We start from the raw sequence: 23,663 nt of genomic DNA, 5'->3' as shown, positions 1-23,663 counted from the left end.
GCCAATTTATGAAGATGCTTACAGCAAGGATGGAATGCAGAAGCCATCAGTTTGCCCCATACTGTATTTCTTGGGATACGTTTACACTGTAATTCAGAGAGAAACTGGTTTCTGAAACGTGGGAACAACGATTTTGTATAAAATATACAGAGAAGAGAATCAGATGCATTTTCTGGGACCCAGCAAGAACACAAACAGACCTTAAGAGTTCAGAGAGCAGAGATCCTGACAATGTACTGCTACCTTCACATATAGGTTACTCTTCAAACTGTACAAATATATGCACACACACCACCGGGCTAACCAGCATATACTGTTCATGGAACTGGCATGCTATTGTATTAGGATTGCTGCCATACATTATTCCAAAACTCTGACTTAAATATGAAAAGTAATGTCTCCATGTATTTTGGACTGCATAAGTATAGGTATGCTTTAGGCCTGACATTCTCTTTCAGCCCCAACTATTTCCCAAGGTGGTGGCTGTGGGGAAAAGAGGAGGCAGGAGACTTATGTATGTATGCTACCTTGAGCTGACCAAAAATAAAGGCAAGCTAAACATCTGAATAAAGGAACAGGTGCCATTTCTTCAGAGTACATCTCCGCAACTAAGAGAAATATTTTTTTACAGTAATATAGTTTGAAACCTATTACCACTATTAAGTATGAATGTAGTAAAATCCCTCAAATTTTCTATAAAGGAAACAGTGTTTGGGGATATTTCAACATCAATTTCAGGAACATCCAGGATACAGTGATTATGAAATTCCACAGAATTTAACGAAGAAAACCTTCAATACTTTAGAATTATTTAGATATCAAAACTTTTCTAAAAGCAATGTAAGTTTTGGCTAATGAACCATAATGCTCACAAAACATGAGTAAATTTGACAGAAACATACAGAATCTGAGTTAATAATTTACATTTAGCAATGTAATTTATTATTTATTACAATAATAACTCCTCATCCTTTCTATTAAGTTGCATAGTTTAAAGGAAACCCCTGAAGAAACTGCAGCTCAAAGAACTTCCTCAATTCTGCATCAGAGAAACTCTAAGGAGGCTGATTTAAAAGAAAACAGAAGCGAAAGCAAAAGTCTCCTTGTTGATTTCATTCTGACAATTTGCCAAGAGTAGGCCATCTCTCACTCTCCAGCTGTGTGACTGACCGGAATCACAATGATTCACATTCTGGTCTGCTAGCAGTTTCGCAGCATTTGTTCTATTATGGCTCTATTTATTTAACTGCACTTTCTCACTGAGGATCATGTCCTCCTTCGCTTCTAAATCATCAATTTTATACCTTTCTTCACCAGAATTCAAACAAAATCCTCATAAAACCTATTTTTACTGACAAACTACCCTGTTTCCCCCAAAATAAGACATCCCCAGATCGGGCTTTTGAGCACATGGCAATAAGGCCAAGCACTTATTTCAGGGTTCAAAAAAATATAAGACAGGGTCTTATTTTCGGGGAAACACAGTAATTTGAGCAAGAGCTTGCTTCTATACAAGGAAGCACTAAGTTTTACATGAGGGATGGGTCATACTTGGAACCAGAGTCCACAGCCCGCCCCCTTCCAGATCCCTTCCTTCTACAGTAATAGCTGCAAATCAATGGCTTCTATACAGTCATTTTGAAGACAGGCACACCAAATCCATAAATTAAAATTAACTAAGCATAATGTTAAAAGCAAAGCAGGGAAAAAACTTGCCCCAAACAGGACATGCTGACAACCATTTGGTATCTTTATCCTATCCACTGAAATTCTCACTTATCTCCCCCTCCCCCGAAAAGGCTGCCCATTCTTATCCACCCCACATAGCATTCATACCCCTTGAGACCTAGTCCCGTGATGGCGAACCTGTGGCACGCGGAGCCATATTAGTGGGCACGCCAGCTCAGCTCTGGGGCGCATGCGCGCGCCGGCCAGCTGATTTTCGGGCCTTCTGGGCCCACCAGAAGTAGGGAAACAGGCTGTTTCCTGCCTCTGGAGGGCCTGGGGGGGCGGGGTGGAGAAGGCCCGTTTTTCTTTCTTACCTGGCTCCAGATCCTCTCTGTGTATCTGGGAAGGGCGAAAACAGCCTTTCCCACTTCCTTGGAGGCCCTACGGAGGCTGAAACGGCCCATTTCCCGACTCCTGGTGGGACAGGAAGTGATGTTTTTTCCTGTCCCCAGCCTCCAGAGACTCCTAGAGAGGCTCCTAGAGACTCCTAGAGAGGCTCCTAAAGACTCCTAGAGAGGTTCTGGAGGCTGGGGACAGCAAAAAATGTCACTTCCTGTCCCACCGGGAGTTGGGAAATGGGCCCTTTCAGCCTCCGTAGGGCCTCCAAGGGAGTGGGAAAGGCTGTTTTCGCCCTTCCCAGATACACAGAGAGGATCTGGAACCAGGTAAGAAAGAAAAATGGGCCTACCAGGCCATCATGTGCCAGGAGTGGGGGGGAGGGGGTTGCGCACCCATGCGCGTGGCCACGTGCACGCACGACCCTCCCCCACCCCCCCCTCTCTTGGCACGCAATGGCAAAAAGGTTAGCTATCACTGACCTAGTCCATCATTTCCTCTAAGATAGGCTTTGCTGTCCAAGATTAAATCATAAAAATATTTGGGATAATGATTAGACAATATCCCCTGCCACTAACTACCACCAGTTCTCCAACCTTTCTCTTAAAGAAATGTTGGAAAGGTCTTAAAGGTTAATGAAATCTGTATGTACCCAGTCTTAGTACTACATGTAGTCCCAACTACTTAAATCATAGGCACTGATGAAGTAAGCTGCCATAATGAGATCTCTTACTTAGCAGGAACTATCATCTAGCTAACCTAGGTTGATCTCAGCAACTCTGAAGTCACTTGATATACTTACCTTTCCTCCAATTAAACACCACCCAAAGGGGCAAACCAGCTTTATGGTTTAGGCAAAGCACTACATTTCATATTAATGATAAAACTTTCAAAAAAACAGAACCCTTTCGAAATTGTAACTATTTTAACTAGGCCACATTAAAGAGCCTAGAGAATCTCTTTTCTTAGTGACAGATACTGGGGAAAGCCACTGAGAACAAACACACTGACCCGTCAATGCTGGACGCAATGACGGTATACACACCTCAACGGTAATTCTGTCAGGCAGAAGAAGCAGCAGCAGCAGCAATATCAACGCATAAAGAGCTAGAAAGAAAAGCCTGGGATGCCTACACAGAAACAATAACTGTGTTTAATTGTGTATCCCTTTAAAGAGTAGCTACCACTTTTTTGCACGGAGAGAAAACACGCGCAGTCACAGTAATAAAACTTCTTACAAACCCCCCATTTTCAGTCCAACTACGTAGGCTGGAAAAGCAGGCGATGCCCCTGACCAGAGCATTCAAGAGCAGAAGATAAAGCGGACCTGCTGCAGGCGACCCACCTGCTCTCCCCCTCTCCCCCCGCCCCCCAGCCCCGGCGGCAGCCTCACCCGCAGTCCGGGGCCGGGCACCAGCGGCAGTCCGGGTCGGCGGCCAGGCAGCGGCGGAGCATGAACTCCTCGTACTTGGCCACCAGCTGGGGCGAGTCGCGCAGCAGCAGGCGGATGTCCGCCGGGTTGAGCCGCTCGCTGCACTCGGGGCAGCTGATGTTGACGCGCGACTCGGTGATCTCGATGCGCAGGTACTGCCGGAGGCACGAGCGGCACGAGCGGTGCGGGCAGGAGAGCAGGCGGGGCGCGTTGCCCGCCGGCTGCCGCACCAGGCACAGCGGGCACTCCAGCTCCGACGGCGGCGCCCCCCCGTCCTCCTCGGCCCCCGCCGCCCCGGGCTCGCCCTCGCTCTCCGCCGGGGACGACGGGGCGGCGGCGGCGGCGGCGGGGCCGGTGGGCGAGGCGGGCGGCGGCGGCGGCGGCGGCGGCAGGGCTGGCGGCGGGAGGCCTTCCTCGGACGCCGACGCCGCCTCGCGCTCCTCCAGCGCCGTCTCGGGCGGCGGCTCCGGCTTGGCTTTGGCGCGGCGGCGGCGACGGACCCCTGCGCCGGAGGACGAGGCGGCCGAGGCGGCGGCCGAGAAGACGCTCTGGAAGCTCAGGAGGCGGCGGCGGCGGCGGCCCCAGCTGCCTCCGGGCCCCGGGGCCCCCCCACCGCCGCCGCCGCCGCCGCCGCCCTTCGGGCACTTAGCCGGCGGCGCGGCGGCGTGGAGGGAGGCCGGGCGCGGAGACTCCGAGTCCTTCTCCGAACCCATCGCGGCGGCGGCGGCGGCGGCTCTCCTGCCCTGAGCGGCGCCGCCTCTGAGGGAAAGGCGAGCCGGGACAGAGCGGGCGCGGCGCCTGCGCGGAGCGGCCCTCGCCGGAGCTACTCAACGGCCGCTGCGCCTGCGCAAACGGCGCGGCACCGCCCTCCTCCTCCTCCTCCGCCGAGCAGGCTGTCCTTCTCGCAAGGCGCTCGCCGTGGAGGGGGGCGCGGGGAGGTTGAGCCGTAGGGCGGTTTGCGCATGCGTATGACGTCGGCCGAAGCGTTTGGTATCTGCCGGTGTCTCTGGGCGGCTCGTGCAGCCGGGAAAGGAAAGGGGGCGTGGCCGAGTGGGTGGAGGGCGTGTCCAGCGCTGGAGGGTTGATCGCGGGTGTCTTGCAATGGAAGGGAGCGGCTCTCGCTGGAGGCCCCGGAGGAGGGAGGGAGGGAGGAGGGAGGAGGGAGGAGGGAGCGCGTGCCCGGGGGTCGCGCCCGGCTCTGGCCTTCAAGGCTGAAGGAGGCGCGCGCGCGCACACACACACACACACACACACACACACACACACACACACACACACACACACACCCATTGGAGGAGGGGGGGAGAGAGAGAGAGGTGAGGTTTCCACCCTTCAGACAGGGGCCTCTCTCTTCCCCTGGCAGCCCTTGTTGACTCTTCTTTTTTACACTTTTATGGATAGTTTTGTCTGGATAGTCATGTTTGTTTTGTAAGGTCCCAAAATACACTTGAATGCCAAAGAGAGAGACTCAAGACGAGGCTTGCAAAAAAACAGATTTTATTTATGGCCAAAAACATAATACTGGGTGGAACTATATCCAGAACATACAGATACAATGCATGCGAGGAGATAGCCACCCCTTGGGGAAGGTATGGCGTCCTTTTATACCCTCAGAGACGTCAGCTTAGTACCCAGCTCTGGCCTCCCAATCCAGGCCCGTGCATTCCTTGTTGCCCTGCAAGGGGGAATAGAAACTTCCCAATTAGTCATCTTGAGCATTTCTTTGTTTACTCAATTGGCCTCTTAGGCCCCCTGGCCCTGGAAAGTAGGAGTCTATCCAGATCAACATAAATTAGGACTGAGGTGTAAATTATCCCTTGGAGATACCTACCATGCTCTTAGATGGCACAAGAAAAAAACAGGGAGAAGATTGATATGGGTTCAGGTCAAATGGCAGGGACATGTTTGACAAATACCAGATACATTACAGGCCTAATAACAGAATATGTTTGTTACAGGAGATACAAATATAAAGGCATAATGTATGTGATACAAATACAAAGGCATATGTGTATTACAGGAACCTAATGGTTACAGAATCTAGTATACCAGTATATCATATCCTAGTATTATTTATTATATCCTTATTATTGTTTCCCTTCACTTTTTAAATATTGTAAGCTACACAGCCTTTTTTTAGAGCTGGTTGGCTTTACATTCCAGTACTGTGTATTATCCACCTATCGAGTCTTTCCCTGGTAACTCTGATGAGCAGATGTTTGATGGTGTTAAAGGTCTTATCTTATGGGATGTTCCAAGCTGTTCCAGGAAAGCTGCCTTTTGCAACTGACGGAGGGGAATTTTATCAATTGTAAAGGTGTCCAGGCACCTTCCCAGTGGTGGGTTTCAAAAATTTTTACTGCCGGTTCTGTGGGTGTGGCTTGGCGGGCATGGCAGGGGAAGATTACTGCAAAATCCCCATTTCCTCCCAATCAGACTTGGGAGGCAGAGAATAGATAGGGGCGGGGCCAGTCAGAATTTGGTTCTACCGGTTCTCTGAAGTACTCAAAATTTCTGCTACTGGTTCTCCGGAACTGGTCAGAACCTGCTGAAACCCACCTCTGACTTTACTTTACTTTTACTTTTACTTCTATTTGATTTCTATACCACACTTCTCCCGAAGGACTCAGGGCGGTGAACAGCCAACAATAAAATACATACATACAAAATTTAAAAGGCAGAAATAAAATCGAATTAAATAGTTTGGCCCAGACAGATTAAAACCCCAATCAATTTAAAACCAATTTAGACTTTAAGTATTACAGATATTAAAAACGTTAAAATATTAAAATTGTTTAAAAGAGGGAGAAAATTAGGCCAGGTCCGCCTGATGAAATAAAAAGGTCTTCACAGCGTGGCGGAAGGTGCGCAGATCTGGGATCCTCCATATCTCCGGGGGGAGCTCGTTCCAGATGGTAGGTGCCCCCACAGAGAAGGCTCTCCCCCTGGGGGCCGCCAGTCGACACTGTTTGGCCGACGGCACCCGGAGGAGCCCCTCTCTATGAGCGCGTACCGGCCGGTGGGAGGCTATTGGTGGTAGTAGGCGGTCCCGCAAGTACTGCTCCAGATGTTTCACCATTCCACCCAAGGTATCGGGTGGATTCTACTTACCTTTACTACCAGTTTGCAGCGGGGCCGCGTGTGCGTGCTTGCTTTGCTCGCTCATGTGCGCGCTCTTCTGTGCATGCACAGAAGCTTCTGCACATGTGCAGGAGCATTTTGATGATGTCGAAGTCGGCGGGCAGAGCCTCCCGCCAGTTTTACTACTAGTTCTATAGAACCGGTGCAAACCGGGGGCAACCCACCACTGCAAGGTACCAACTACTGTTGCTATCTTTGCTTTCTTATAGTTTGTTGCACAGTCAGCCAGGTGTTTAGTCTGGATTATTAGTAATAGTTTCCTCAACCATATAATTGCAGAAATAACATCCAAGGCCCTGGTAGAATTGTGTGCAATTGTTCTGCTCGAACCATCTCCTAACTGGCTGCAATCAGAGACTGTGAGGGAGGCTGATTCAGGCAGAATGTCCCTATGCCCCTAGAAAGCACCACCTGCATTTTCTACTCAACTCTCTGGCGGAGACGACCCTCTGAAAGTTTATCATTCATTTTCCAATGTCTCCTCCTTAATCTATCATTTATTTATTTATATTTCATATTTCTTAACTGCCACCCCCCCTCCCCAAAGTATTAGATCACCTCTGTTGATGCAGTGATGCTTCATTCTTGGGCCACTTAGAGAAGAATTTTGAAAACAAAACATCGTAAAATAATTTAAACCATTTGTTTGGCTTAGGGCTCTCTGGCACTGCATGTGAGGGAATATACGTCTTTGTTGTTGATAGACAATTGCATAGCCGTTGCATTCATAAATCTGCAAATTTCGACGTTCTGGCTGGGGGCATTCAAACAGCAAAGCATGGAACAGGAAGTCAGATCAACCAATCGGCAGGTGGGATGCGCATCTCCACACAACGCACAACGATGGCTGCAGATATTGGCCCATCTGCAGCCATCTGCAATCTACACTTGCCCATCAACCCATTCACGGCATAGGTATGCGGCAACACCTATGTGCAGTTGTGGGCACCTCTAAATCAGCCTTTACACAAGAGTATTCATAAGGAGTCCCATCTCTTCTCCAGTGTATACTGGAGAACTGTATACCAGTGTTTCTCAAGCTTGACAGCTTTAAGCTGCGTGGACTTCAACTCCCAAGATTTCCCAGCCAGCCATGACAGCTACCGAGGTTGAAAAACACTGCTGTATACATATTTCCACTTCTTTCAATTTCATTTGAGAAGACAAGTTTTCCAGAAGACTCTGAATCCCTTCCAACTTGTCTGCACCCTTCTTCAAGTGAGAATTGGACCCAACAACTTTCCCTATGAATTCACATTCATGCATAATAAAGTAGAACTATAACTTCTTAGAACGTGAATATTATGGTTCCAGTAAGGCATGCTAAAATTCCAAAATTGCACTGCCTTTTCCCCCCATTCATATCACTTTGTTGATTCCGGGGCCTGAAAAGGCTCATAATAGCTTTTTAAAACTTAGCTGATTTAAAGATAGTATCAGATGTTTAGTTCATGACTCATGTTCAGCTGCTGTCCCAAGCTAAGCATTTCCAATTGTATAACCTTGAATATTGAATTCTGACTTTTAAAAAGAAATATGCAACCATGCATTGATCTTGGCTAAATTTAAGGTTCAGGCTGAGTTTTCCACAGTCATTTTTATTTTGATGTCTTTGCTGTCTTCTAGGATATTAGCTGAACCCCTTTGCTAGGTTTTAAATTAGTCAGGTCACCTTGTCCATGCAAGCATTCAGAGTGCAACTGAGCTGGATAAAGTCTGGGAGAGAGGTGCCTTTATTCTCTTTCCCGCCATTAATCCCAGTGGGCAACACCTACAAACTGTACAGATAGTCCTCAATTTACAAGTACAAGTACAGTTGGAGCCATAATTTCCATTGCTAAGCAAACAATTGTGTGGCTGGGGGATTCTGGGAGTTGAAGTCCACCCATCTTCAAGCTACCAAGGTTGAGAAACACTGTTCTCTTTGTCATGGTTGTTAAGCAAATCACTGCAGTTGTTAAGTGAATCACTTGGTTTCAATAAATCCAGTTTCCCCCATTGACTTTGCTTGTCCAAAGCCAGCTGAGAAGGTCATTAATGGTGAGCACATGATCCGGAGATGCTTCAACTATCATAAATACATGCCAGTTGACAAATGCTTGAATTTTAATTACATGACTATAGGAATGCCACAATGGTCATAAGTGCGAGGGCTAGTCGTGTCACTTTTTTCAGTGCTGTTGTAACTTCAAACAGTTGCTAAACAAGTGTTGTAAGTCGACTACCTGTATTATGACATTTCACTGAACCTGAATTGGCTAGAATGTTTCAGCAGCCCTTCCTTCCTAATGTTCTTTTTTTAAATCATTTGATAAGGAACATTTTAATAATCAGAGATCCCTGATTACTCAATGGGAGGGGAGTGCATTCTGTTCGTGTTTAGGGACCTTGTCCTTCTACCAAAGACTGGCATTTCTACAAGCAGTTAAATGTGCATGATTAATTTAATATAATTTATTATATTTTTATTTAATCCTGTTTATCTATCTGTCCCAAGAAAGTTTACAGTGCTGACAAAAGTTGAACTGCAAAAATGACTGTGAATTCACACATTACAGCAAGCCATAGTTGGATTTGTATGGTTTTTTGTTTAGCCCAGTCTGTTACTGCAGTCACTATGGTCTGTCCTGTGTCGCTTATGACTTAACAAGTAGTGAACCAAATCATTGCCCCTTCATCAAAAAAAAAACCTCAGGAAAAATATTCAAGAAAAATATCAGAACTCAAGCAATGGGTTTAAGCCAGCTGTTTTCCAAGGTTATCCAATGGTAAGGTGAAAATATACTTTTCAGTCCAGTTTCCTATAGTAAAGTCCTTGCTTTGCTGTCATTACCTTAGCCAAGAAGATCACCTACTTTGTTTAGTAATGGTTTTAATTAACAGGATCTTTTTATTTTATTTTAAAGCTGATTGTTGCGTCACTATGATACCAGTTATGATCAGAACAATTTAGTGGTGACTTTTGAAAGAACTGTGGAGCTGAGCCAAGAAGCGATAACAGTTGCCAAAAAACTTCCATGTTAAGCTAATACTTTCCAAATCACAGGCAGTAAATGTTCTGCTTTCATTGGCCACACCTGGAGTATCAAAGCCAGTTGGAGCAGCAAACTTTAAGGAGGTTTCAGGGAAATTGGCAAAAGGTCAGAGAAGAGGGATAAGGGAGCTCAGGAGCCTCAGATGACAGAATGGGGACTATTTAATCTTTAAAAAAGATGAATGAGTCAGGAAGATTTTCAAATATTGAATTTGATTTGAATAGTAATTCCCTTTCCAAATTCAAGATACTATGAACTCACAATCACTGGCCCTATCAACAGCACCAATCAATGTAATTCCTTTTACTTGCTTTTTTTCTGGGTCTGGGTCCATCCTAACCCATAGATTTTTTAAAAAAACTATGAGAGTATTAAAGCTTAAACCACGATTTATGAGCCAAGAGGGTTGAGTTCATGCAACCAACAAAGCCAGCCCAACCAAACGATGGCTTAATGCAACGTACATGTTCACTGCAGGGTAACATTGAGACTATAAACCCACTTAAAAGAATCTTCAACTCCTAGATCAAAGTATAGACTCAGTCAAAAAAATAAATATTTTAAAATTTCGTAGTTTTGATTTCTAATAGAGTAAAGAGTGATAGATACGATCGACATAAACCAAAACTCTTTGGGGCCTTCAATCATTTTTAAGATTGAAAGGGTTCCTGGTGGTTAAAGTACCAAGCTAAAAATCAGGAGACCAAAAGTTCTAGTTCCACCTTAGCACAAAGCCAGTCGGGGGATCCTATGCCAGTCACTATCAGCCCTAGGAAACAGACAGTGGCAAATTACTTCCGAAATCTTGCCAAGAAAACTGCCGGGACTTGTTCAGGCAGTCGCCAGGGGTCAACAGCAACTTGAAGGCACCAAAGCAAAAGGGGGAGGAATTGTTCTGAGACCAACATGTTTGAGAAATACCACCCTAGATAATCTTCCCTTAACTTCTTGTCCTATGGCTTCCCTCATCCACCAAGCTGCCTACAGGAGGAGGATTAAACCCGCTTGGATTAGCTGGATTGGAGCAATGCAGGTCCTGTCTGGAGTCCCAGGAATGGCTTTCCCCGCTAGCATCCCTGTGGCATTGTCGACGTTTCCCCCTTGACAGGTGTTCACCTTAGTGTCCAATCTAGCAAATAGATCATGGGTTATCTATTTCCCCGTGGCAACCAACATGGTGGACCGAAAAGAAGTGGGGCCGCATATGATAGACCAAAACTCTCTTCTTCATCTCCCCCAAGGAAAACAACCCTCTTCCTTTGTGCTTCCCGGAAACATATATTGCTCTTTCTATTAAGGTGTGCAGTATTTGCCAAATGCAAGCAGCAACTTACAGGAGCAAAGAGGTGGGGTGACATTGAATCCTAAGGCCCTCTTTCCCTCCTTGTTTCCTGCCAGAAGGCAGAGATTGCAGGCCAGAACCTGCCTGGATGTTCAGGGCTCCTTCATGGCCCCTTTGTCTTTCCTCCTCCACGTAGGACAGAAGGCAACAAGCTTGTCTGGTGATACATCCCATGTTAAAAATTCAGTTTTAATTTCTGATTGCTCCCTTTGCACGCATAGCAAAGCAATTTCCTCTTTCATCAAGAATGATTTGCAATTAACAGCCTTTCTGTGGGAAGAGCCACATAGCCTTTTGGGTTGCTATGGGCAACTGCAGAATTTTCCCTTGAAGCGAATAAGAGTTGCAAATGTACTTGGGAAAGTAGAGGTTCTAGTCGATTGCAGCCATTCCTTGGAAGTGGGATTGTGCAATACATGTTTTGTCATATGCAGTCAAGAGATGGCCCCATCTTTAACATTAAATGTCTAAAGTGTAGATTTTTAGTCCAGGAAAAAAGTTGCTGAGACAAACATGTTTGCTGTGCTTCCTAAAATTTCACAAACAGGGTCCATTCAAAGCGCTTTTTTGGAGCAGGGAAAACATTGATGAATAGGCATGGCCCTTCCTCTTTCCTTAGAAGTCTTAGATTTAGGTGACAAGATTGCTTCAAACTACAGTTTTACAGGTTTCATATACCCAAAGCCAATGCTTTGTTTGTGAGATTGTCCTGCTACTAGTTATCTAGAAGCACTACTTAAACAAAGGGCTTATTTCTATCTAGGGACAAGAGATGTCCTAAAGCTGTCAGCAGAAAGCTCTTGTGTGCTGGTATTTGCCAGGATTGTTATGGCCTTCAGGCATCTGTCGTAAAAGAGTATGTAGCAAGTCTCAAAATAAATTTTAATTTTGCCCCCAAAATTGTTCAACATAGTCAAAATTCCAGAAACTGTGTGGCTCATTTAGCCTCAGAACCAAGCACATAAAATGGACCTTTCAAAATTGAAGTAGGTGGGCAGGAAGCCATACAGATTATGCTAAACCATGATGTGGTTTGGTTTTGATTTAGGTTTTAGGATGATATGTGAACCTCGCAATTTGTTAATCATGGTCTGTGGCTTAGAGTATTGTACAAGGCTAGCCAATTATAGTTTTCTCAACACATTCTAAATTAACAAACCATGATTTAGCATAATGCAAAACAAAACACATATGGTCAAACTGAAATTGTCCAGCTTGACTCCTTATGTAGGCTTCTTCATCCAAGACAGGTCAGTGCAACTTCTTTAAACTTTACTCACCCACTTGCCAAGCCTGGATGCATTTGACCTCATCATAAGTTGCAGGATCAAAAGTGGACAATTACTGTAATTGCCAAAGAGACAGAAATCCTTCAGCTCTAAACATTTTAGGGAAGAGGTTCTATTTACTTATTTTTCTGATGATGAAGTAGTAGGAAACTGATGACCTTCTTTGCTTTTTGTGTGATTAAAAGCGTAAGAGCAGCTTTGCAGGGTGAAATTAAATCTACTGCAGGTCAGGATTTTGCTGAAGCTGAGAGGCGGTTCTGACAGGCCTGCAATGCTCCTGCTGCCTTTCTCATAAGGCAGAAGGCTGGACGGAGAGCTAGAATAAAGGACATTGCAGTGTATTATTAACCCTGCAGGTCAAAGGAGATAAACTGGATTGGGATTCTTCCTTTACCCCCTGACAAGGCACCTGCCACCCCTTTCCTTTCTGGCTGGACAAGGTCAGGAACACGAAGAGGCTCCTCTAAATGAAACTAAGGTTGTGGCTGCATAAACAAAAGTATAATTTCCCAGCAGCCTTCCACTTTCCTCTCTGTTGATCAGGTAGCCTCAGAAGCACGGACATGAAACTTTAAGAGGGGTTCTGACCTCCTAGAACAGGATGATGATCAAGGGCTCAAAACTACTGTAAATCCTACAAAGGGAGTTCAGAGGATATACTTCATTTTGAAAAGAGTAAACTGAGGGAGGGCAAAAGCCATTTAATATTAAACAGAAGATCCAGACTTTTATTGTCAAAAAGATCAGGATTCAGAATCATGGACTTAGACTACAGGCAGAGAGGTTCTGGCTGAACATTAAGAATCCCTAATGGCACCCCGCTATATCATAAAGAAAAACATCTACCTTATTGTGAGCTGCTTGATAGTCAAGGCTGTTTAAAAACAAGAACTGAACTAGCTCTGCAGGGAATGGAAGTGGATTGGTGGGCCTATGCTCAAATTAACTCCAAATATAAAAAAGATAAGGAGCAAGGAGGTATTGATAGGACCCTGCAGGAGTTAGATAAGATTATATTAGGGAAGGAGGAAAAAATGTTAGCTAAGATTTACAATTTTTTAATAACCCGTTGGATAGGTGACGAGATTGTCAAAGACTCAATGATTGCTTGGGGGAGGAATATTGGCCACTCAATCAATTTGGCAAAATGGGAAGAAATTTGGTCTAGACAATTTAAATTTTTGATGGCAACTACTTATAAGGAAAACTTGTACAAGATGGTATACAGGTGGCAACTTCCTCCCACCCAACTATCCAAAATGTTTTCTGGACTCTCCCCAAATTGTTGGAAGTGTGTGGAGCTAGGTACCTATTTCCATGTATGGCGGACTTGCCCTAGAGTAACTAAATTTTGGAAACTTATTCAGAGGTGGTTGTTAGAAATTACTGGTTACAAACTACAACTGAAACCTGAATTTTACTTATTAAACATCAGGCCAGATAAAATAGGCACTAACAAATGGTATCTGATTGTTTACATCACAACTGCGGCTAGAATATGCCTCGCCCAAAACTGGAAGGGTAAAGATCTACCGTCTGAAGATATGATTATAGGGAAAATCATGGAATGTGCAGAAGCCAATAGGCTAACTAAAATTTTAAGAGATCAAAAAGACTCTGCATATTTCCAATGCTGGGATCTATGGTATGTTTGGTTAGATAATAGAATAAAAAGAGGACAATGCTAGATTAGACTTTTATTTTTTTATCTGTGTCAGCACTTCAAGCTGCATTTACTCTAGTGCTGACATAAGAAGGAGAAGCGAAGGTGTCTGGAAAGGGACGTTTGACTTTTCACCTACTTATTTTCCCTGGAGATAATATCCCCTAGGAGATGGGATGGGAGGGGGGAAATTCCTTTGAGCTGGAGCAGTAGATTAGGGGTAGAGTGACTTGGAAGATGGCCAATGAGTGCAGAGGAGTGGGGAACGGAAAGGGAGGGTTTTGGGTCTGGAAGTCAGTGTTGGCTGCGATGGAGTCGGAATTAGAATGTCGTGCTTAATAAATGGAAGTTTTTCATCAAAGACTTTGTTTGAAATGCAATTTATTTGAGACGACCTCAAAACCTGACAATCTGTTTATTTAGATTGAATGTTATGTATTGTGTAATGTTCTCATTGTGTTCTGTTTGTCGATAAATCGTCTGTATTTTTTTAAAGAAATAAATTTTATAAAAAAAAAAAAAGAATCCCTAATGGCTTGAGCATTTTGGCAAGAGGACTCATGACCCTGAAAGGCAGGAGCTCTTCTTCACTGGATGATGCACTCAATAAGAGGTCAGACCGAGGAGGTTCGAAAGAGCCTTCTTGCATTGAGCAGGAAATTGGGCTTTAAGGTCTCTCTCTGGACCCCTCCAGTTCTGAGCGTTTCTGGTTCAAGCTAGTTAACACCCAACTGCACCGTATGCCTGGAGGCATCACATTCAGGTCTGCAGAGTTGGGGGAAAGTGAATGCTTAGCAAGATTGCCTGGAAATTCAGCAGGAACCGGCTACTCATTTGAAGCCAACACAAGCAAATTAATCTCTTGCATTCAAGGTCAGATTCTTGGATCTCAGCCTCAATACAGGGACGAGATGGAGCGTGAGCAGAAAATGTCCCTGCGAGAGCATACGGGTTCACAACCACAGAGCCAGGACTCTTTGGAAAGGGGAAACAAGGCGAGCTGGGGAACATTCCCACTCAAGTAGCTAGATGCAGCTGCAGGCAGGCACCCTAAAAGCCTCCCGCCACCCGATTGGCTTGAACCAAGATTGGCTTGCTAGAAGCCTGCCTTCGTCTCTGAATTAAGGAAAATGCAGTGATTTTGCAGGGTTTGGGGAAGATAATGCATTCTTCCAATGCTGTTTCTGATAGAATTCTCCTTTGAAACATGGCGATTGGTTTTGTTCAGAGAGGTCTCCAAGAGGCGATCAAAGTGACTTATTGCTGCTGTTCTCCTCTAACTGCTGAGCCATGACTCCCCCATCAGCAGAACCATCATAAAAGAACCAAGCCCACCCCAAGTCCAAGGAATCCCCTGGGAGGCAGAAGGCCATTTCATCTGCATCTCATCTGTAGCTGAGCGGGCATTTGGGAGAGGCTAAACAATGCATGTTTTTGCAAGAGAAGCCAGTATGGGGCCCATAAACTCTACAGTACCTCTGGATTTTTCTCGAAGAGCCTGTCTATTCCACCTCATTTAAAAATTAATTAAAACAATATTAAATAGAAAATGCTGCTTCAGACTTATTCACAGGAAGAGCTTCTAGATTTAATTTGCCTTCTGAGCATCAAGTGTTTATGGCCTGAGGTGGCAGCCATTTTGTAAGTGAATCTTACCTGTGCTTTCTCAAGTCAAGATGTATCCTTCTCAAAAAAAAAGCTTCCTATTCCGCAATCCGCTTGGAACTGGGTACACCATCTCTCGCTACTGTTCTGTGGAAGTGTGCTATTGGCTACTGGCTGACCCTGTGAGTCAGACTTCCAGACTACTATTTAGGCCAGTGCTTATGGCGGGACGGCTTCCACGGTCCTTGGGCCCGCAATATTCACACCAAACTTATGAAGATAGGTATTCCCCCTATTGAAGCCCTTATGCTTGGCCCAGATGCAGCCAAATCGCTGATATTTCAGCGATTGGATGATATTGAAAGACAACAGAATCTGGCACTTGGTGCGGGAGTATGTTCTCCATTGTTTCTCGGTATTACTCCCCGAATGCACACACACACCCCAAAATATCTCTCTATGCTATCCTTTGTTAAATACAGGTTGGCCTTTCTAAAGGCACGTTTTAATGTGATCCCCTCGAATGTCCTAGATAGCAGGTGCTCGGGGTGTGTGAAATCCACCCACTGTTCATGTGACAGCCGATCTCTGAAATCGTTGGCTCACATCATATTTACCCCTTGCCTACTGAGCTCAGGACAGCCCCCGACCTTCTTTCCTTCCGTCGCAAGCTGAAGACGTGGCTCTTCCGCCAATTAAACTGATCCGTTTGGGGGTACACTGGTATAATTTTAAATTGTTTTTTAATTGGGTTACTGATTTTAATTTGGTATTGTATTGTGATTTGTATTGAAGTTGTCATTTTGTAAGCCGCCTTGAGTCCCTAGGGAGAAAGGCGGCATATAAATTGCAATAAATAAATAAATAAATAAAATAAATACCTATGTACAATTTTAATCGACTATAGTTCACATAGATTGGAGCTAAAATTTAAAATACATGAACTGTGAGCTGACGGAGTGGTTTCCACCACTGATCTTGTTGCCGTTCTGCACTTCAGTGTGGTCGTGTGCCAGCTGTGTGTCTTGGTTTTTTGGTCTATGACCACAATAAAGTATGCTGCTGCTGCCTATTCAATTTTCAACAAAGAGAAACAGACAACAACCCCCTCCCCCTTCCTGGCATGAGGGAGAAAGAAAACTAGGGGATTCTTCAGCAAAGGGACTGAGAGGGACCTTTTCTTGACTAAGTCATGATGGAACCTCTTTGTAGCCCTGATATTTCCTGATTCCTTTGCCGAGAAAAGCATGAAGATTAATTTACCATGTTTGGTAGAGATCTTTTAAGCGGTGTGTGTGTGTGTGTGTGTGTGTGTGTGTGTGTGTGTGTGTGTGTAAATAGTCAGTTCCCAGGGAAGTAAGGATTCAGGAAATGGTGATATGAGTAACACTGCTTGGTTATCAGCAAAAGATCCCACCGGTTTGCCCAATCACTGAAAGATAGCTTAAAAGGGAAACGAAGAAGACTCTGCCGTAATGTACTTTTGGAATATGTGAGTTACAGATGGGAAATAGTTCAAGGTTGGAATTCTTGTGCTCCATCCCTTTTATTTTAACAAGTCTTGCTAAACAGGCTCTTGGAGAATCACGATTGGAAAATGAAATACTTTCTGATTGAGGGAAATGCTGAATGCTGTGGCAGGTACCATCTTCCTACTGCTGCCAAAACACCTGAAGGTAGAGATGGAGCTCTTTTAGCCATCCCTAATCACACAGAATCCTAATCCGTGCTCATTGTAGAAATCCAAATTAAAATATTTCTGACAGTTAGTGGACAAGTCTAGGTTTATTATCTATTCCGCTGGCCCTCCTGTAGGACGTTCTTCAGGCCTCCCTATGAATTAAGACCATTACATTCCTTTAGCAACTGCCTTGTTTGGCAAGCATTTGCAGGTATGACAGTGCTGAAAAAGTAACCAATCCTCACATTTCTGCAAAGCAAAGCAAAGCTGAAGTCAGATTGTAAGGATTATTGTGGTTTCATTTACCAACTACTTTGATTAACAACCAAGTTTCCAGTCCCAACTGATAAACAAGGACTACCTGTATTTAGTGTTACACTCTACAGCAGATCTTGCCCTTCTGCAGATTCTTTCAGGAGTTGAGCAATGACTCTCGCATTCTCCCTCCGCCTTCTCATTGGTTTGAAAGGACTCAGATTCTGGAACCTGATTTGTCCTGATGGCCAATACAGATAAAAGTGATGTCCCACGATTTCAAAATTATACCATTGATGCAGCCTAAAATGTGCTTGCAGCCACTTGACATAGTTGACTCATATTCTCTGGAAAGATTACACAGAAACTTTTTTCAAACAAGACTACAGCAAGGTTTGTAGACAGAAAATATATTCAGAAACCAATTCAGCTTGGAAGCAAAGTATAATAAGCAAAAAGTACAAATAGGAAAGCACCAGGCACAGGTGATTTCCTCCAAAAAAATACCCACCAATGGTGAAAGTTGCACAAAAGCATCAGTTAAGGTGCAAACAATTTGGTGTCAACAAATATGGGACTACACTATGTAGCCTAGAGAATGGAAGAAATGGTTCTGCTTAATGCTGTAAAAAAGCAGTTACAGTGTGACTTACAGAAATATTAGTCAAGATCCTACAAAGAAGGGTTGAAGAACATGTGGAGAGCGATGTTACAAATGAACAGATAGGCTTCAGAAAAGGCTATGAGATTAGATAGTTATGAGAGGTACAATGGATAATGGAGAGGAAAATGGAGAATGTGTGGCAGTTTATTTTGCATCATTAACTAGAGGAAGGCCATTGGATGAACCATGCCAGAATGCAGAACACAGAGGATTGATATGCAAGCAACAGTAATTTGTTAGCCAAGAATTAGGACAACTTAGAAGAGTTTATTATAAAAGTAAAAATGGAAAATGAAAATCTAGATTAATGTTAACCACTAAGAAATAAACCATTATGCTTTGTGAAATACCGGTATAACAGCAAGTTAATGAACATGGTAGGTTGGTTTGTGTCTTGGGCTTAAGAATACATAAGAGGGACAGCTAGGTGAAGAAGAGGAAGAAGGCAGTGACAGACAAGAACACAAATGAGGACATTTCAATAACAAAGATCAGAACAGCTGAAGCAATGCTTTTCCAATGGTAAAGTATGGTTGGAAAAACTAAGCATTTAGACAGCAAGCAAAATAAGTTTTTATGTTTATGATTACTAATAGCAACTGCAGATAGACAGAATTGATCTGAAATAAAGGCTGACTAGGTTCTTGAGAAGATCAGCAAGCAGAAACTCACAAACTCTGGGCATGTGATGTGAAATTAATATGCTTGGCAAGGTTGAGAAGTTTAACTGCCAACACAACAAGAACACAACTGATGTTGATGAATGGGATCAAAGACATTATTAGAATCACCTTGGAAGAGCTATCCATTATAACTGAGGTCACGATTGTAAGCATTCCTGGATGGGGAGGAACAGACTCAGACTCAACCCCTCCAAGTGGCTGTGGATGCCGGCATCTTGTGTTTCAGAGGTCCCATCACTTTTGATGGGGGGGAGGTACTTGCCCCCGTAGAAAGGACCCACAACTTGGGTGTCCTCCTGGATTCTCAGCTGTCTCTAGAAGATCATTTGACGGCCATGACCAGGGGGGCGTTCGCCTGGTGCGCCATTTGCGCCCTTTCCTGGACCGGGATGCCCTTCGCATGGTCACTCATGCCCTGGTTACTTCCCGCTTGGATTACTGCAATTCCCTCTACATGGGGCTGCCCTTGGGGTACACCCGGAGGCTCCAGCTGGTCCAGAATGCGGCTGCGTGGGTTGTTACGGGAGCTCCTCGTTACTCCCGTGTAACACCTCTCCTGCGCGAGCTGCACTGGTTACCAGTGGTCCTCTGGATCCGCTTCAAGGTGCTAGTACTCACCTATAAAGCCCTACATGGCTTAGGTCCAGGGTACTTGCAGGACCATCTCCTGCCTGCTTCCCACTGTCCTGTCCGCTCCCACAGGGCTGCTCTCCTCAGGGTACCGTCTGGTCCAGGGGTAGAGCATTCTCTGTGGGTGCCCCTACCCTCTGGAACAAGTTACCCACTGAGCTCCAGACAGCATCTGATCTCCATTCCTTCTGTCGGGGCCTGAAGACTTGGCTATTCCAAAAAAATGGGCTGATTTAGATTCTTGGGTGCTATTATTTATTATCATTCGATCTTAATTGGTTTTAATTGGGTTTTATTGTATGTTTTTATCTGTTTATTTGTTTTTACCTGTGTTCGCCGCCCTGAGTCTTTCGGGAGAAGGGCGGCATATAAATACTTGCAAATAAATAAATAAATAAATAAATTCCTCCATGCCCAACTCTGTGGCACTAGGGTTTTTTCAGAAGTATTGACAAGCCAAAATATATCTCCGATCCTGTATTTTGCATTTGTTTCTTGAATAAAGCACTTTAGTTTGCTTCCACTAAATTTCAATGTTATTTCAGTTATTTCTGTATCTTATCAAGATGATTTTGAATTTTGTTTCTTAGTCAATTACCTGTCCCACCTAGTTTTGTGCCAGATGCATACAGTATTTAAAAAATTTTCTTGACCACTGAACCTAGTGGCATACAATACAATACAATTCTTTATTGGCCAAGTGTGATTGGACACACAAGGAATTCGTTTTTGGTGCATATGCTCTCAGTGTACATAAAAAGAAAAGATATATTCATTAAGAATCATAAGGTACAACACTTAATGATAGTCATAGGGTACGAATAAGCAATCAAACCATACTAGGAAACAATATAATATCCCATTCAGTATTGTATTCCTTCGTTTCCTGAGGAAGGGCTGATCAATTGTTTCTTGAGTCTAGTTTTGAGGGCTTTGTACAATTGTATAACAAGCATGTCACCCAACTTAACTAACCTGTTAATCACAATGTTCTCTCCACAAACAGAATTTTGCAATGTTGGAAGAGCATTGATGGATAAGGAAGTCTGGTTAACAGGCAACTTGAATAACACCTAAATTTTTTGGTAACCTGCTGCCTTCCAGGATGTTGAACTTTTTCCCTACTCATATGGTCCAAGCTGAGGATGGGGAAAGTTGTAAAAACACTTAGAAAAATTCAGGGAAGAAGGGAGTCCACCCTGCTACCAAGTTGGACAGACAGTGGAGGATTTTCCTCACTGCTTAGTTACCTCCCTCTTGATGGCTCTTGCTTTCAAGAGCAATCCCTTCTCCACAACCCCTCCTGCTGCTTCCTCAGCCAATAGTGCCCTCTCCTTCATTCATCACATTGCCTTCCAGCCCTACCGCATGTTTGCCGTTTCCCATGGAATCAGTTGCTATGGCAGCACAAGTGGGGAATTCCATCTTTTGGTCCTTATCTCAGCATCATCACTGCCTCTGGGCAACTGCAGCTTGTGAGCTTCATGAAAGGGTGGCTACACTCTGCTACTCTATTCTGCCAGACTGAGTCCTGGCTACTGGAAGCAAGACTGGGGATTTATCAGCCACAGCCATATTAACAAATTCCTTCTCTGGGTTTGTAAGGGTAACCTGAATTGTAGATGCCAGCCGGGAATATGCATGTGCTTACAGCTGCGTGAATGCAGGTAATCATTCACTTACATTACAACCACAATTGTGGTCAGTCACTAAGTGATGCAGTTGTTAAGCAAGCTGTGGCTGATTTCACTAACTTTTTTGTCATGGGCATTAAGTGAACCTGGCTTCCCCCATTGACTGTATTTGTTGGAAGCCCCCAGGAAGGTTGCAAATAGCAATCGTGACCCCTGGCTGCTGCAATCATTACAAATATATGCAGGCTGCAAAGTGCCCAAATTTTGATCATGTGTCCACAATGGTCATAAGTGTGAGGTCCAGTTATATGTTACAATTTTTCACTGCAGTCATAATCTCAAATGGTCATTAAAGGAATGGCTGTAAGTGAAGAACTACTTATATAAATGGAGTAGGTTTTTCTGTCACATGAGAAAGGTCAGGCATCCCAAGAGGAACCAGGCTAGGAACAGCTCTTCCTCTTTCTCTTCATATTCCCAGGAAATATGGCACAGATGTTGGAAGAGGCTGGAAAAAGCCGGGAAGATGAAGGCCCCCCCTCCCTTATCCCCTTGAGCACAGCTGAGCTGGAGGAGGGGTGTTTTGGGGAGATGGGGCCAAAAGGAGGCAGAAAAGGTCAAATAGGATTCTCCGTTTCTTGACTTTGTCACTCGCAACCTGTGAGGACATGACGACTTTTTGATGGGGGAGACCAAGCGCTAGCTAGGTATTCTGAGAGCTGTAATCCCCAGAGGGCGCTAGGCTGGGGAAGGCTGCTAGAAACACAAGGAGACTCTGCACAGAATGTTCTCCTTCTCTTTCTTTCTAGCAGGCCCTCTGAGATGGAGGTTTTTCTCTCGGTCAGCAAATGTATCACCAAGACAAAGTTTGAGGCAAGTCTTTTGTTTCACTGCTTGACCATGAGGATTCCACAGAATAATATGCGTGGGGAGGGGAGGGGATTTTTGATAGGCTCTCTCAGCATTTAGGAGCAGAAGTTTCCAACTGTCAGATGATGCAACATAGAAAGTATTCTCCATTTGCTTAGAGGTGCTTCTGATGCCTGCCCTATGGCTGAACTCCAACCCTCAAAACCACTTCTAGAATTTAAGCAAAGCAAAAATTGTAGTAAATTAAGGACAGCATGCTACTTGAGCAGCACGGTGGCCTGGAAGTGGAGCTCTCGCCTCACAATCAAGAGGCTGTGAGTTCAATCCTAGGTAGCAGCAAGGATCCTTTGTAGACTTTAGTTCAGCATTCAACACCATCATTCCAGACATTCTTTTAACTAAGCTAAACCAGCTTGCGGTAACTGAACACACTTGTAAGTGGATCATAAGCTTCCTAACAGACAGGAAGCAGCAGGTGAAGCTAGCAGAATCACATCAGATACCTATACAATTAGCACAGGGGCCCCCCAAGACTGTGTGCTCTCCCCACTTCTCTCTGTATACCAATGACTGCATCCAACGATCCATCTGTTAAACTACTGAAGTTCGCAGATGACACAACAGTGATCAGTCTCATTTGAGACAATGATGAATCCGCATACAGACGGGAAGTTGAACAACTACCCTTGTGGTGCAACCGGAACAATCTGGAATTGAACAAACTCAAAACTGTAGAAATGGTGGTGGAGTTTAGGAGAAACCCTTCCATACTTCCACCTTTCACAATACTAGACAACACAGTATCAACAGCAGAGACCTTCAAATTTCTAGATCCTACCATATCGCAAGATCTAAAATGGACACCTAACATCAAAAACGTCATCAAAAAAGCACAACAAAGAATGTTCTTTCTGCGCCAACTCAGAAAGCTCAAACTGCCCAAGGAGCTGCTGATCCAGTTCTACAGAGGAATTATTGAGTCTGTCATCTGCACCTCTAGAACTGTCTGGTTTGGCTCTGCTACCCAACAAGACAGACACAGACTTCAGAGGATAATTAGAACTGCAGAAAAAACAATGGCTACCAACCTGCCTTCCACTGAGTGCCTGTATACTGCACAAGTCAAAAAGAAGGCTGTGAAAATATTTACAGACCCCTCGCATCCTGGACATAAACTCTTTCAACTCCTACCCTCAAAACAAGGCTATATAGCACTGCACACCAGAACAACTAGACACAAGAACAGTTTTTTCCCGGACACCATCACTCTGCTTAACAAATAATTCCCTCAACACTGTCAAACTAGTTACTAAGTCTGCATTTCTATTAATCTTCTCTTCGTTCCTATCACCCATCTCCTTCCTTGCTGGTATCCTTACAATTTATATTAACTGTTTCCCAATATGATTTGATTGCTTATTTGTTCCCTATGACTATCATTAAGTGTTGTACCTTGATTCTTGACAAATGTATCTTTTATGTACACAAGAGTGTATGCACCAAGACAAATTCCTTCTGTGTCCAATCACACTTGGCCAATAAAGAATTCTAATCTAATCTAGTTTCTCTCTTGGTGCAAAAAGAAAATATCTGCTGCGAACAGCACGAAGACGTCAGAAAGGGCATCCAGCCAGTAAACCCTCAGCTCCATTCAGTTGCCCTGACTCCGAGGAAA

General features: G+C 44.4%; 1 protein-coding gene across 1 annotated transcript in view; it reads right to left on the bottom strand.

Annotated features, from left to right (window-relative positions):
• RNF19B (ring finger protein 19B) overlaps positions 1-4,268 on the bottom strand; it is a 28,494-nt gene extending 24,226 nt beyond the window's left edge. Inside the window, exon 1 of the mRNA XM_060691374.2 lies at positions 3,458-4,268. Coding sequence (XP_060547357.2) covers positions 3,458-4,209 — 752 coding nt within the window. The 5' untranslated portion in view covers positions 4,210-4,268. The remainder of the gene's footprint in view (positions 1-3,457) is intronic.
• Positions 4,269-23,663: the final 19,395 nt, after the last annotated feature.

Source organism: Pantherophis guttatus, chromosome 10 (genome assembly GCF_059756535.1).
Source record: "Pantherophis guttatus breed Tessera chromosome 10, ASM5975653v1, whole genome shotgun sequence".
Taxonomy (NCBI): Eukaryota; Metazoa; Chordata; class Lepidosauria; order Squamata; family Colubridae; genus Pantherophis; species Pantherophis guttatus.
This window is presented reverse-complemented; position numbering and strand designations above follow the sequence as displayed.